This window comes from Cryptosporidium ryanae (assembly GCF_009792415.1).
Source record: "Cryptosporidium ryanae isolate 45019 chromosome Unknown contig_24, whole genome shotgun sequence".
NCBI lineage: Eukaryota > Apicomplexa > Conoidasida > Eucoccidiorida > Cryptosporidiidae > Cryptosporidium > Cryptosporidium ryanae.
This window is the reverse complement of record NW_027125549.1, coordinates 76,791-91,740: the sequence shown is the minus strand read 5'-3', so window position 1 is coordinate 91,740 and position 14,950 is coordinate 76,791. Positions and strand designations below refer to the sequence as shown.

At 42.9% G+C, this 14,950-nt stretch overlaps 8 protein-coding genes across 8 annotated transcripts; 4 read left to right on the top strand and 4 right to left on the bottom strand.

The window, feature by feature from the left end:
• Positions 1-139: 139 nt before the first annotated feature.
• On the bottom strand, positions 140-1,561 carry FG386_001443 (CDC14 phosphatase; the record flags this gene model as incomplete). The annotated part of the gene is made up of 1 exon (XM_067340836.1): positions 140-1,561. The coding sequence occupies one exon, from the start codon at positions 1,559-1,561 to the stop codon at positions 140-142; it is 1,422 nt and encodes a 473-aa protein (XP_067196754.1).
• A 1,295-nt stretch (positions 1,562-2,856) lies between these two features.
• Positions 2,857-3,414, bottom strand: FG386_001442 (60S ribosomal protein L6 (YL 16 like); the record flags this gene model as incomplete). Its single annotated transcript, XM_067340835.1, has 1 exon — positions 2,857-3,414. The coding sequence occupies one exon, from the start codon at positions 3,412-3,414 to the stop codon at positions 2,857-2,859; it is 558 nt and encodes a 185-aa protein (XP_067196753.1).
• A 743-nt stretch (positions 3,415-4,157) lies between these two features.
• FG386_001440 (elongation factor EF1-gamma) lies at positions 4,158-5,312 on the top strand (the record flags this gene model as incomplete). Its single annotated transcript, XM_067340833.1, has 1 exon — positions 4,158-5,312. The coding sequence occupies one exon, from the start codon at positions 4,158-4,160 to the stop codon at positions 5,310-5,312; it is 1,155 nt and encodes a 384-aa protein (XP_067196751.1).
• A 109-nt stretch (positions 5,313-5,421) lies between these two features.
• On the bottom strand, positions 5,422-6,768 carry FG386_001439 (uncharacterized protein; the record flags this gene model as incomplete). Its single annotated transcript, XM_067340832.1, has 1 exon — positions 5,422-6,768. One exon carries the CDS (start codon positions 6,766-6,768, stop codon positions 5,422-5,424), a length of 1,347 nt encoding a protein of 448 aa, XP_067196750.1.
• Positions 6,769-7,625: 857 nt separating this feature from the next.
• FG386_001438 (secreted acid phosphatase) lies at positions 7,626-10,052 on the top strand (the record flags this gene model as incomplete). The annotated part of the gene is made up of 1 exon (XM_067340831.1): positions 7,626-10,052. The coding sequence occupies one exon, from the start codon at positions 7,626-7,628 to the stop codon at positions 10,050-10,052; it is 2,427 nt and encodes an 808-aa protein (XP_067196749.1).
• Positions 10,053-10,196: 144 nt separating this feature from the next.
• FG386_001437 (uncharacterized protein) lies at positions 10,197-11,192 on the top strand (the record flags this gene model as incomplete). The annotated part of the gene is made up of 1 exon (XM_067340830.1): positions 10,197-11,192. One exon carries the CDS (start codon positions 10,197-10,199, stop codon positions 11,190-11,192), a length of 996 nt encoding a protein of 331 aa, XP_067196748.1.
• A 358-nt stretch (positions 11,193-11,550) lies between these two features.
• Positions 11,551-12,942, bottom strand: FG386_001436 (coronin; the record flags this gene model as incomplete). The annotated part of the gene is made up of 1 exon (XM_067340829.1): positions 11,551-12,942. The coding sequence occupies one exon, from the start codon at positions 12,940-12,942 to the stop codon at positions 11,551-11,553; it is 1,392 nt and encodes a 463-aa protein (XP_067196747.1).
• Positions 12,943-13,712: 770 nt separating this feature from the next.
• Positions 13,713-14,624, top strand: FG386_001435 (nuclear distribution protein C; the record flags this gene model as incomplete). The annotated part of the gene is made up of 1 exon (XM_067340828.1): positions 13,713-14,624. One exon carries the CDS (start codon positions 13,713-13,715, stop codon positions 14,622-14,624), a length of 912 nt encoding a protein of 303 aa, XP_067196746.1.
• Between the last annotated feature and the right edge of the window lie 326 nt (positions 14,625-14,950).

Here is a 14,950-nt window from a genome sequence, read left to right as displayed (position 1 = left end):
GACAAGGAGGGACGTTTTAGTGAGCCTAAGATAACCAAGTATCGCGAAAAGTAGACCTGTCTGGAAATCGGTGTGAATCCCGTATTGGTGTTAATGCCAACAAATTAACATTGATACTCATGTAATTAGATATAAATGATTATTTCAATATATTCCTCTTGGCTTGAACCAACCTCTCGCCCTGGCCGGCGTCTCCAATTAAGGCGATGTTATCTACAGCACTGAGATTTGACATCATCTGAATGACTTCCTGCTCCAGAGGGGAGACGTCAAAGGAGTTTATGGGGCCTTTTGCTGGAGGACTGCCGCCGTTTCTGTCGTTGTTATTGTTGTCAGTTTGGTGACGGTGATTACGGAGGTAGCTGTGATGCAGAGTGGCGGAGCTTACGGCGTGATGGTCGCTTATTTGTGGATTTTTAACGAGAGCTGTTGTTTGGAGGTTTATTGGTTGAATCTGCCTAATTGTTGACTGTTTCTGAGTTGCTTCTTGAACCTTTTTTGATACAAGTGGAATTTTTGAGTCTAGCCTCATCTCTGGGGCAAGCACTGATCCTCTCGCAAACAAGTTAGCCTCGACTTCGTGGAGAAACTGCTGTTGGGGTCCCAAGACGCTCCCAGGCCTTGCGATTCTGTTCCAACCTATCCAGGCTGCAGCGGTGAAATGGTAATTCTTAATCGCGTAGCATCCCAAGAGCGTTCCAGTTCTTCCTAGGCCCGCTTTACAATGAACGGCTATGACTCCGTTTTGCTTTTCAGTAAGCTCCAAGAATCTATTGAGAACTTCCCTCGGCGGGCAAGATCCATCAACAAAGTATAATTCTTCGTGTTTAATTCCACTATTTTTAAAGATATCACTGTCATACTGTTTCTTGTTTAATCTTATCACCATCGACACTCCCATTTTCTTGAATATGGGGATGTAGAACTCGGGGGTTAGAGACAAATAACCGTCTTCATCTATACTTGTACCACTTGGACCGCTAAAGGCTATGAATTTGTTTGGTATTATCCAGGAGATATCCCCACTTTCCACCTTTTCATATTTACTGTACTCCTCTACGTCGAATTCGTCGTACTGAAACCATTTTAAGATCATTGCATAATATAGACCTAAGAGACAGTCACCCACACCAAGTGAGTATGAGCATGTTCCGTATGTAGCGTCTCTAAAAGAGAGCAGGGGTACGGAATTAAACAAAGACAGGGACCCTCCTGGGGTCTTTCCCTGTCTAATCATTAAGTAACAGCATGCCAAGAAGGCGGCATTCGTCCTTTTTTTCATGTCGTAGGCACTTGTGCACTGCATTATGTAACCTCCGGATGCCTGTGCTGCCTTGAGCAGCGAATCGACCTTCTTGCAGTACTTGTATATGCACCTCAGGTTGAGTGGTCCGAAGTCCTGGAAGAACGGCTCGTAAACGAGCTCGTCATCTATGCAAAAGAGTATCGCGTCGCCACTCTTTTTCTCGCATTGGGGGCCTGGCAGGTTGCCTATGCACAAGCCCCAGTAAAATTTGCTCTCTATGAGTGCAATTGGGGATCCTTGCACTATATTGTTCATTTTTCTACGGGAATGCATTTTGTCAATGCAAAAACGATAACGGCAACTTGAACTATTGCTTTGGCTACTTGGCAGGCAGCGCCCTAGGCTTCTCCAGAAGAATCAACTCCTACTTGCGCTGCTCCTTCCCACCTCGATTCTGGAGGACAAGGCCGTCCGCGGCGCGGAAATCAAACAATGCTTCGTTTACAGTTGTTTAAAGGGCAGAGACCAATTCTCATCACAGAAAAAATACTGCCTACTTTGACTACCTCCTTCTATTATATCGTATTGCTCAGTAATTTTATTATGTGTCTCCGCTGCCTTGTTCTGTTCGCTCTCTTTCCTTGTTCGCCCTCTCGTTCTCTAGCGAAATATCTCTGCCGGTTTAATCTCAAAACTGCTCGCTTCTAGAACGCAAGCTGGTCTTCTCTTCTTCTCTGACACTGACATGTCAGATCCTAAAATGTATGCAATTAGGTACCGTTCCGTGTTGGCGCCACGTCGCGTCTCCGCAAATTCATGTAATTATTTGAGTAAGCACGAGCAGGCGTCGAGGACGGGAGGCATGGTTCTAACAGCAGTGAATTGGGGTTTGGAGCTTCGCCTTAGGGGTTTGAAGTGCCAGGAGGTTCCTTTGAGCCTTTCAGCGGTGAGCGGAGTGGGATATGTGAGCGGTTGGGTGGCAGGAAGGGGAAATTTCTTTTTGCTCTGAAGCAGGCAGTTGGCAGTGTGGTTTGGGATGGAGTGCAGGTCGCTTTTGGGGACCAAGCTCCGAGGGAGGCGAGTGCAGCGGTGTGGTTGCTGCGATTCGAGAAAGCTGTAAGGTTTCGGGTGTGGAGGCTGACATTGCGAGTTGTGCTTAGGTGAATGACGGTTTGCCACACGTCCTTAGAGAGTAGTCTAGAGGACAAGATACGGTTGAGAAAACCAGGACGGATGAAGGTAGGCAAGTCGCGGACACCCGGACTTGAGAGGGACGCGGGAAGCGAGGAATTCCGGGACAGGCTCCGAGCAGCTGCCGGAGGACGGAGACGAGAGGCGAAACAAGACAAGAGTTGGAGAAGAGCAAGGCCAAACCGATAGCGCAGAGGAATTTACTACCTTAAAGAAGATTAGAAGATGACCTCCTATTTATCTATATAAGTGTTCCAACGAGGAAAAAGTGCGAGACTTGAGCAGCCTCGGTCGTTTTACTCGTTGGAAAGCAACCGTTTTTACTATTACTGCAGCTCTTTTTTCGTACCTCCAATCGCCACAGGAACTAAGGAGATAGATGAGACGGCACAGATTGCTTTGTATAAACCCGTGTTCGTCTAGAATTTGAGTTTGTGTGGATACATGCCATTGGTCAAAGTAAACCTAGTCTTTAAATAACTCATCATTAGGGGATTTGATTGAATGGATGGAACGATCGCCGAGTCCAGTTTCTGCTGGTCTTTCTTCCTTTCCTCAGAAACAACTCTGTTCTGAGCGGCGCTCTCGTCACCTTGATTCATAAATGAATCTCCACTTTTCCTTTCCTTTCTCCTGTCAACTTTGAAGTACTCGTCCGTGAACTTTGACACGTCCGCTTTAGATACATCTATCCTTGTGCTCGTTGCAATAATATAGGCAGGGTTAACCCTTCTAACCGGGACGCCATTTACCGAGAACGGTCCCGTAACCAACACTAGACCAGATGGGAGGGACTTCAACATAACCACCCTCTTGCCTTTGTACGGGCCTGCCAATATTATGCAGACAACGCCCGGCTGCAGGGAACTTCTTATCTTCGGAGCAGCAACAGACGACTTGCGACGAGAGGCGTATTTCTTCTTCAACGTCACCTTAATGCGATCGCATTGTCTCGTTATCTGAAGCTTTTTCACCATTTTTCCTTTATTTACACCGTCCGGCTCTAATTCTCAAGCTAAAGGGTAAAACTAAGTAAGTCGCAGTACAATACTTATCTACGGACGTAAATACAAATATATTATATTTATTTATTACCTGATAAATAAATACAAATATTCTATTCTATGCTTGGTATTTTCAATAAAGACAAACTGAGACAGTTCAAAGCCAAACACGCGGTAACATGTCCAAACACAATTCTCATATTCTGAAAAGGGGCAATCTAGGGGAAAAAAGAGCTAGACACCTGCTTGCCTGCCTCTACTTTTCTATACCTGCATTTATTTCTGAATTAACTCAGCGCCGAGTAGCCGAGACACAGACGCGAGAGGGCGCCCGCCTAATGGTGTTGGCATATATAAATAAACGGCTAGATAAGGAAGAGGTGGGGAGTAGGTGTGTGAGGCAGTATGATGTAGGTGGGTTAAGCGAAAAGAAGGCTTTTTTAATAAGGATAAGGGAATGCGTATACTGCATAAACGGAAAACGTACAGGCCAAATATTTATTTTTAATGCTAGCAAAGTAAATACTTGAGGCGCCAACTCGAGACAACGGCATTGATAATAAAGACAACATGGTGTTGGCGCAACTCAATAAGGCTTGGGGCTTTTTAGGAAATAAAGCAACATAAAAGAGCGTCTCTAAGGCAGTTTAAATAAATATACCTTATTGTTTCAGACTTTGGGGGACCAGCAGTAGATCTTAAAAAGATTTCGCAAGATGCAGACGATGACTTTGTACTCGCACGAAAAATGTCCAATTGCGTCGGTGATAATGTCCGTCGCGGAAATCACGGAAAGCAAAATTAGTTCAAAGCCAGCGGACAAATTTGAACCGAAGGAGATTAATTTCCCACTTAAAAAAGGAACACCGATTTTGGTGACAAAGTTAGGTGAGATATTTGGGACAAGCACAATTATCAGACATTTGGCGAGAGGATCGCCATACACTAACTTGTACGGGAGATCTCCGTTAGAGGCGTCGCACGTAGACGCGATGCTGTACTATTTGGACGCTGAGATTGCCCCATTAATGCGCTCTTTGTGTCCAGTTGCAGGAGGAGGTGATAGAGAAGCGGCTTGCAAGGAGATTTCCAACATATTCACTGGGATGAATGAGTATCTCGCGAGACGCACTTTTATTGTGGGCCACCGCCTTACAATTGCTGATATATTTTTGGCGATTGTAATTGATTCGCTTGTTCTGTTCTCGAGCAAGAGCATTAGTTTGGATGGTTTGGTAAACTTGAAGCGTTATTTGGACACAATATTAAACCAGCCAATAGTTAAGAAGCATTACGGCGAGTTCTCAAAGAAATGCTGTCAAGGCCAAGCGAAAGCACAGAATCAATCCCAATCATGTGGTTCTTCTGAGGAAAAACCAAAGAAGAAAGAGAACCCTCTTGACAGTCTTCCGACGTCCTCTATGAGTTTAGATGAGTGGAAACGTGTTTACTCAAATACAAAGGATTTGAGGGGAGTTGCGATTCCATGGCTGGAGAAGAACTTTGATCCTAATGGTTACAGCTTTTACTACATGAAGTACAACAAGCTTCCGGGAGAGTTGGACGTTGCATTTAGGGCGAGCAACATGGTTGGCGGATTCCTCCAGAGACTCGACAATAACTTCAGAAAGTACTCCTTTGGTGTTATTAATATCGTTGGAAGCGGCGGGGAATTTGACTATCAGGGAGTGTTCTTGTTCAGAGGAAATGAAGTGCCTGAAGAGATGATTTCCCATCCGTCTTTCGAGTACCACACCTTTAGGAAGCTCGACTTCTCCAACAAGTCTGAAAGAAGTCTCATTTGCGACTATTTCTGTAATGACGAAGAGGTTGAAGGTCTTAAGATCCACGACTGCAAGGTGTGGAAGTGAAGAGGACGCGGCAACAGCCGCAATGTCATCTTTTCCTCAAACTAACGTTGACTTTAGATAGTGTTTGTTCTGTAAGCCAGTAGTCAGCAATCCCTCTTTTTCTCTCGCTTTACCTTACTCTGTAGGTGTTTCCGAGCACGTATATCCCAAGCGGGACTCTGCCGTGACCCAGGTTTTTTCCACTCATCAACAGTCTGAAAACATACAAGGAGTCTTCCCCGGACTCTTTATCGGGGTACGGGACCTCTATAAGGACGCTTCTTCTTATTGTCAACCAACCGTTGTGGCAACAATACAACCACCATCCGTGTGTCTCTGGCCAGTTGATTTCTGTTCTTCTGTCGTTTGGGTTCCACGGACACTTCAATCCATACTCTTCAACGGCTCTTTTTGCTTCGTTTCTCTCGTCTTCATACGTGGCTGCGAGCAGCCCACCTTTCTTGTTCTCCAACTTATCCAAGTCAAAAGCTTTTGTTAAGTCTTGCATGGATTTTTTTGGCATCTCCATTGCCTGCTCAGTGGTATCCATTTGTTCGACGAAATACTCGGTCAAGAACACATCCATGTCGGGGTTTTGTCTGAACGCTCTTGAAACATACTCAACACGCTGTGGATGAATAATATCGTCGCTGTCAAAAAACATAACTATCTCGTTCTTTGCTTTTGACGCCCCGAACAACCTGTTTGATCCCGGAAAGTGTCTTGGTGGTGGAGGTGGCGTTCTGAAAAACGCTCTGAGATTTCTTAAACTGCTACTGTACCTTTCTACCTCCTTTAAAGCTCTATTTCTGGCCTCAGTCTCGCTTTCTGGAACGTCAAACACCAATATTATCTCATCAGGTCTCATTGTTTGCAACCTCAGGGATGACAACAACACCGGGAATGACCTCAGGTCGTCGAAGGCGACCGGAACTACTAATGATATGTTTGGGTCATATTTGTCCATTGGAACGCTGCCTCTTTTTTTTGTCTCTTCCTCCATCAATTCCATCAGTTCAGCAAATGAGCTGTCTATCAATTCTTTTCTTATCTGTTGCGGAGTTTTTTCCACTCTTAAACTCTTATTTTCAAGCTGAAACATCGTTTTGTTATCGTCGATATTACTCACATTGCTAACTTGGTCTTCCAAAGACGCCTCACTTGCACTTTTATCCTCCAAACTCGAAGAGTCCTTTGTCGCGTCATCTTTACTTCCTTTTTCCGCACTGTTAATGCTGTCACTTCCTCCAAACATTGAACCCGGAGAAACGACCCTCTCTATTATATTGGTTCTGTTGCTGTTGTTTGTGCGTGGAATGCTCCCAGCTATATCAAGCGTAGAGTTCAACACTCTCATTACACTTGAGAGAGGAGGCTGTCCAAATGCACTGCTGTCACTTCGGAATCTCCTAATTATATTGTCTTGCGAATAAGCAATAATTGCCAGATGGGAAAAAATAAATAACGATAACAACATTTTTTGCCACAAACTTGTCTTATTCTGCATAACCTTCTCTCTTAGGAATTAAGTTTTCTCTGTACAAATAACTTTTCGCTTGAATGAAGACGGAAACACCGAGTTGAACCCCCTTTATCAAACGACAAATTTCGCTACTGACACACCACTGCCTGCTGTAGGCGTAAGTGTGAATTCAAGCACAAAATTAGCTTAGTCTCTGTTAACAAATTTGCTGTGTAGAATATTCGCTACCTAAATATACTTTTCTTCAAAAATATACGATCACTCAAAAAATTTCACCCTGTAAATGTTCAACCCCTAAAACTTAAAGTGACTATTCTATTCGCTTCACTTATTTGTAGTCCTTCCTACAATTAAAGCCAAACACCGCATTTGTTTGTCTCGCCGAAACACTTTGTCTAGTTCTTTACGGGAGAACTGTACATTGAACAGTCTCGTTTTTGAGCGACCTCAACATTAAGGTCCCTTGTAACATAAAGACTCACCGCCACGCGACTTAATGAATTTGCATGTTCACCCCACATTCTTTTACTCGATGCAAATTTAAAAATCAGCTAACCTTGAGAATGCATGACTTTTGCAAACGCCGGGAGCGCCAAACACTTCGGCAGGGTTGGGCGGGAACGGAGCTACATTCTTCAACTATTTTTAGATGATTAAGTGGCTAATAAATGGGAAGTGGCAGCAAAGAAGGGAAAATTAGTATTTAAATTTAATTTCCTTGAATGTGAGGATACTCAGAGGCGATAGGTCCAGGTGTGAATTGAGAGAGAGCAGGTTTTCCGTAAGGTGCGAAAGAGTTGCCGCTAGTGGTATTAGGCCGAGTTCAAAAATAACGAGTAAGACAGAGCCTCATGTTTAGGGGGCGTTTGGACCTCAGGGTGTTTTTGGCGTTTCTTGGTGTGCTATGTCTTAGTTTGAGCGATGTCGGCGCTTTTAACTGGATAACCTTTGGCGACTGGGGCGAGCCCACTGCGATTTTAGCAGTGGTCAGCAGAGCAATGGGAGAGGTTGCTTCGAAGTTAAAGCCGAAATTTTTGGTTTCTGTTGGCGATAATTTCTATAGATGGGGAGTCAGTTCTGTGGACGATCCCTTGTGGGATCACATGTTTGAGAACGTGTTTACGCATGAAGCTCTACGGGATGTTCAGTTTAGGTGTGTATTGGGCAACCACGATTGGTGGGGTAACGCCACTGCCCAGGTGGACAGACACTATAGTCTAAAATCCCCTAGATGGTACATGCCTAACTTTTGGTTTTACACCATTGAGGAATTTGACGCTCCCAGGTACGCACCACATCCTTATTTGAGCGTAAACAACGGCCACAAAGACGAATCAAAAGCCGAAATGGTCAAAACCAAGGCCATATTTATTTATACAGATTCCTGGCTGATGTCTTACAGAATGGGAACCGACGTTAACAGTAGAATATGGAATGAGCAGATGAAATTCATTGAGGATACGTTAAAGGCTGCAATTGTGAGGGACATCGATTGGATATTCGTGATAGGTCACTATCCATGTTACTCAAGCGGAGAGCACGGGGATAATGCGGACATAAATAGAATCTTGAATCCAATCTTAAAGAAATACAAAGTGGATGCCTATATAGCTGGTCACGATCACCATTTAGAGCTTTCAAGGCCGAAGGGCTCGTGTACCTCGCATTTACTTATCGGTTCCGCCTGCTGTCCAAAGAAACATAACTACTTCAATAACAAACACCGAATTTTCAGGACTGGTAGAGGTGGATTTGCCTCCCACAAACTTACTCACACGCAGTTCCATACTACCTACCATAATATCGAGGGAAGGCCTATTTTCACCACCACCCAAAAAAGGGTTAGTAGAAAAGGCATAAAGGAGAAGCTCATTAGAGAAGCTTTAGCAAAGGCCAAATTACACGTACCAAATAAGCAGAGTGTCTTATCTGATGGGGAGGAACTCGAACTGTTGGATGGAATTGAGGCAGAGAAGGAGGACATCTTGGTTGAGAGAGTCCAAGATGAACTTGATACCGAGATGGAAAATGCTGGGATTGCCGTTTCTGGTCGAAATTTAGAAAACAACACTGGTCTCTCCTCAATCCACAATTACAAAACCGACGATGAAAAAGTGAGAGTATTCCTTCCACCAATTTACGATTCTGCTAGGGAGATTTCTTTGGTAGACGCAATTATTTCAGACCTTAGAAACAACGATGATTATTATGTACCCAAGGCGTCAAAGCAGATTGAGCATGTTTTGCAGGTGTACGAGCTCCCTCCCCCGTCAAAAAGGACTTTTATTGACGAAATACCAACAAGGGATAAGTACTACGGAATCAGATTTCCATTTGGTGCACGTTTAATGAGATTCAGTATTGACAGAAAAACGGTTGGCCATCCCAGACACGAGTACAGATACGCTCCAAAGCTCACGCATTCCGTTGGTGTAGAGGGCTCAGAAGTAACCAAATATTCAGTGTTTCAAAAAATTGCATGGAACATGATCTCCGATATCATCAAAAAAAACTACATGATCCCGGAAGCCACTTGGAGGCTTATGAGAAACAAGGAGTGGAAGGGAAATTTTGTTCCTTGGAGATTTGTTGAGTCTTGCACTAATATTCTCAGAACCATGAGTGATAACGGTCTACTTAAACACAGACATTCTTTTCTTGGAATTCCGCTAACCACATTCAAAAACTCAAAGAAAGACATGGGCTTCAAAAAGGCACTCAAGTACTGCAAAAAGGCTGCAGATTCCTTGAACATTCACAAACTATTGCAGGGACCGACCGTTTCCCAAAAACTTATGTATTGGGACAAGTGCCCTGGCGATCAAATGAATAACCAAGAAAATGAAGTGAATTCGGCTCTCAAGACAATCGTTGCTCTTGCTGCAATCGGTACTGCCAGGGACCACTGTCTTTATTCAGAAACGCAAGTACCTACAATTGAACGGTCTTCAGCAGGCAAGATATCGAGTAAAATCAAGAGGTTCTTTAGAAAACTCAAACTCGTTCCCAAAGAATCTGTCGATCCTGACTTCATTGGTGGCATTGATTTAAACAGGATTATCCTCATTCCGCTAGATACTGCTTGCGAAATTGCCACCCAACTCATTAACCATGAGATGAATATCGTGAGCGGTCTCAAAGATCTTGTCTATGACAGACCAGACGAGGCAATCAATTCGTGTGCACAGATTGTGCATCTGGTTGCAACTTTCATACCATTCACCGAGGCGCAGAAACTCTGCGCCAATTTCAAGTCATATGAGCTTTCCGGGCCCTAGACCTTTCCCCTCTGGAAAAGACCAAGCATTTTAGGATTTCACTCAAAACAGGCGGGAAAGCCGACCCATTGTTGAATCTCTATAATACAGGCTGCACCGTTCCCAAACACCGTGCTCCAATTCTCGGCACTCTCTCACGAACAAATGGAGGAGTGCACTGAATTGGGTGGCGAGGAAAGATTGAGACTGGAAATAGAAGCTTTAAGGTGCATATTCACCGAGTCGGTCGGCGAGTTGGTTTTTGACGACGAAGCTGTTTCTTGGATAGTTGACAGAGACAAATCAAGTTTCGCCTCCAAAGACCGTGTTTCCTTTAGAGCGAGACTGGACAGCAGGGACTTCTACTCGACTCAACTATTTCTGGAATTGACAGTTGACCCAAAGACGCATTACGAAGTCGGACCTATAGAACTTAAAGTTGTTTCAGGCGAAGCCTCCCCTCCATTTTTCCTTTCAGACTCCCAATGTTCTTACATTGTGGACGAGTCTAAAAAGGCGTTTGTTCCGGATTCTGAATGCATATATGACCAAATAATAGCGGCGAGAGAGGCCACGGAACTTGTCGTAAGGGACCTTCCCGCAGACAACATTTGTCTTTGCCCTGACAAAGATGCAAAAGGCGCAGAGAGCGACGATGGTGACAATGGTTTTTTTCCTTCAGACGAGGAGCTGGAGCAGGATATAATACAAGGAGGCTTTCGGCCACCTACAAATACTTCGAAAAATGGGATGCCGAGAACAATTACCTGGGGAATGAGGGCTTGCTACAGTCACCATATCAGGAGCAAAATAAAAATAAAGCTTATTCACGATTGGGCAGATGAACTATCTCTCGGAGGTTTTTGCAAGATTGGGTATCCTGGCATCATTATCGTTGAAGGGCCTGAGGAATGCTGTTTAGAATATACCAGAAGACTCCAAAGACTTAGATGGAAGCACTTTGTTGTTAGGGGGGAAATTATACAGGAACTTGACACGAGATTCAATAAAGAGGGAGAAATAGACCTTGATTGCATGAGAAAATTGCCTTGTAAAATGATAGAACTTCCGCCAGAGCAGATGAAAACCCTTGCAATGTATTGCAATGAACTTGGAATTAAGGACCTTTTTTTAACTACCATGAAAATTTACTCAAAGTAAGGCAGACACTCGTCCTCGAATAAACCCTCACAGGTTTGCATACTACAAATCGGGACTATTGATGATTTTTTTGTTCTCTATTGCTTCCCCACACTTTTACATATATTAATACTCACTGGGAATGGTGCATGCATGCATTTTTGATGTATAATCATTGCTGGCACTTCACTTGTGATCATATAAAATTTGTTTATCTCTTTAGTTGTATTTTTTTTAGAATTTAAGTCGGACACAAACTACGAATAAAATACTTAGGAAACAAGACAGGGTAAAGTATAATAACTACTAGGTTTTTATAGGATTTATTGCCGTACTGTGCCTATTCACTGAAGGGAGAGATGGCTAAGGTTCTCCGAAGTTACTCCAGTGATTTCTTCGCCTTCAATTGTGCAATCTCATTCTCTTTCTCCCTTAGTTGGAGCTTAAGAGACTCTATTGAGCAGAGTTCATCTTGCATACTGCTCAGTTGCATTTCTGCCTTGGCCAAATCCTTTTTCAATATCACTCTCGCGTTCTTTACAACAGACCTCATTCTCTTGAACATCTTGCTTTTGCTTTGAACCACCTCGGGTCTTAATGACATTCGTTCGGGTTCACCTGAAAGACCTCCGATCCATTCTTCAGGTCCCATTGCAGCCTCATTTCCAATTGTGTCTGGAAACAAATCAGGATAAAATTCATTTACCTTCCTTGGGACTATAAAAGAAACGGGTTGAATTACTCCTCCGGACTCTAGTCTTAACACCCTATCTATTTCACACTTCATTACATCAACCGTTTGTTTTGGGGCAAGACAATAACCCTTTAGAGAGTTAATTGACTTATATTCCTCTAGCTTTCTCACACAGCCCTCATTTCTACTGTATTCATAGACCCTAATGTTCGTATCTCCCTTACCTGCTAGGTAAAACAATCCCGTTCCTTCATCCCAAAATGGTATCAGCGAAGGCTGTTCAATGTCTATAAATTCCAAGCCAACACTTTTATCCAGATATCTGATGTCCCAAACACCGACTTGTCTTTCCCCCTTATCGCTAAATCCTGTGGTTAAAAGCCAGTTTGGATTCCCCATTGTACCACCCATCCATTCACATCTGCTCTTTCGTCCTCCACTGTGTGCTTGCCACTGATACGTAATCCTCTCACTTCTAGGGTCGATTATTCTGGTTACTTTATCCATGCACGAGACTGCCAGTAAGTTCCCGTCATAACCCCATTTAATTGATGTCGGAAGTCCTGGCAATCCTATATTTATTTCATCCTGCATTGTTTCGCAGTTCCAAATCTTAATTGTATCGTCTCTGCTTGCAGAGGCCAATATCCACTCTGCAGAAGGGTTAAACTTTACCAAAGAAACCTTTTTTGTATGGCCATGAAAAACCGCAAGTGGATCTTTAAGTCTTTTTTGAGCAGCATGCTCTGGGATTTCCCACAACTTGATAGTTTTATCCTGAGAAGCGCTGACCAGCAGACAAGAGTAAAAGGGGGAGAATTCAACGTCACTTACCTCTGCTTTATGACCTTTAAAATAAACAACATTAGGCTTGTATCCAAATGATGAATTATCTATCACTCCGACGCTTCCTCCCCCACTACACTCTGCTGGAAAAGCTATGAACTCGGAAGAAGCTGCTATTCCGCAACCATCCACCGCATGTCTGCTTGTCACTATATGCAGACCTGAAAACCTGTCCTGAAGGCACTCCCCATACAAATTACGGAATTTACTGTCATGAACAATTCTACTCATCACTCTACTCCTTATTTATTATATATATTACTCAAATTTTGCGCTTCAAACTTTTTGTTCAAAAATTTCCCATCAACCTAAATTAATATTATTTTTTATTTATTTGAAGATCCAATGTGGACCTTCCACATGGCATGCATAAAAATTATTAATTTGCTTTTTTTTATTGACTCCATAAAGTCATTTTTTTTACTTGCCATAATGTAACGTACTATATTTTTTATTATGATTATTTGCTCTGAATATTGACGTTGAATAAAAGACAAATTCATGGTCTTTCCTGCCCTAACTGTCCTCTAAGCATCTCATCTAATGAATCATTTGTGAACACCAATAACACTACATTTAAACGCTCCTAAATACACTACCCATTCTAAAAAGTGTATACGTATTCCTGTTCATTGCTCTTTTTTTGCAATTTTTTGAAAGTGGGGTGACTTTTTTGGTTGCAAGACGAGAGCCACCAAATACATGATGGCGCGCACCTCTTAATGCTAATTCCTAGAAGTGGTGTTGAAGGCCTTATCCCCACAACCTCACTATATAACACTGACTGTATGAATTGTTTACCTTCCCCCTTTTGGCTCCCTTGACCTGTGCGTTTTTTGTTAATATTTTGCCGACCAGATGTTTTGAAACAGCATTTGCGGGCTAATGGTTACGACATAAATAGGTCAACTCCAGATTGGAGGAAGGGTTATTGTTTAGGGAAAAATTTGAGAAAAAGAACAGCATATATTTTTTGTGAATATTGGCGTATTATATGAAACATGGAGGAGAGATTTGATCCCCTTTTGATAAATATCGCCCAAACGGCGAACGGAATTGAGAACTTTCTTGATGTTATCTTCAGTTTCTTGCTTAGAAAGACTGACTTCTTTACGGCAATGGAACAGGGAGAGGAAGAGAGGGTTTTAATGAAGTATTTTAAGAAATACCAAGCACTATCTGTGGACAAGCGGAAGGAGGCAAAAAGGCTGTTGTTAGAGAGAGAAGAGGAGCGAAAAAGAAAGCTTGAGGAAAAAAGAATAAGCGAGGATTCTAAAATGACTAATAAGATAGAGGAGATTTTCTCGGACGAAGAATGCACTGAGGAACAGAAGCTTAACAAAGAAAAATGTGCAGATGGCGCAGAGGACGACAATGATGCTGACTCTGACTCCAGTCCTCCAATAGGGAATGGCGGAAAAACAAACAAATATACGTGGACACAGACCCTGGGAACGCTGGAGATGTTAATTTGCACAAACACCCAAGTTAAGTCAAGGGATTGCAAAATAGACATTGGGTCAAACAAATTAAAGGTAGTTATCAAAGGGGCAGAGTACTTAAATGGAGAGTTTCACTCGAAAGTAAAGCCTGATGATTGCATATGGTCAATAATAGACGGAAACACCATACAAATAGTTTTGGAAAAGCAAGAGAACATGAGTTGGTGGCCATGTGTACTGAAAGGAGATCCTGAAATAGACACCTCCAAAATCGTTCCTGAGAACTCTAAGCTTTCCGATTTAGACCCAGAAACACGCGCAACTGTGGAAAAAATGATGTTTGACCAGAGACAAAAAGCCATGGGACTTCCGACGAGTGACCATCTAAAGCAGCATGAGCTACTCGAGAAATTCAAGGCAGCACATCCTGAAATGGATTTTTCACAAGCAAAGATAAACTATGGTAACTAAGAGTAAGATTCCCAATTTGGGGCCCGCAAGCTATCACTTATCTTAAAGCCTACTCAGAACCCCTCCCTCTTTCTTAAGGAATGAGACATCGAAAAACGCGAATACTAGCAACAGTTGTCTCATTACTTGAAGCGTAACTGTATTTGGAAAGTAGATATTTACCTTTAGACGAAAGTATAACTAATTATACTCACCATTTTAATGTGAAAACGAGTGTTGATCGCCTTGATTCTGGTCCGCTATCTCATACTTATGAGTTCTCATTTTCCATCTCTACCTGCTCCTGTTTTTAATTTCATATCCACTCCGTGGTGCACGGTCACTGT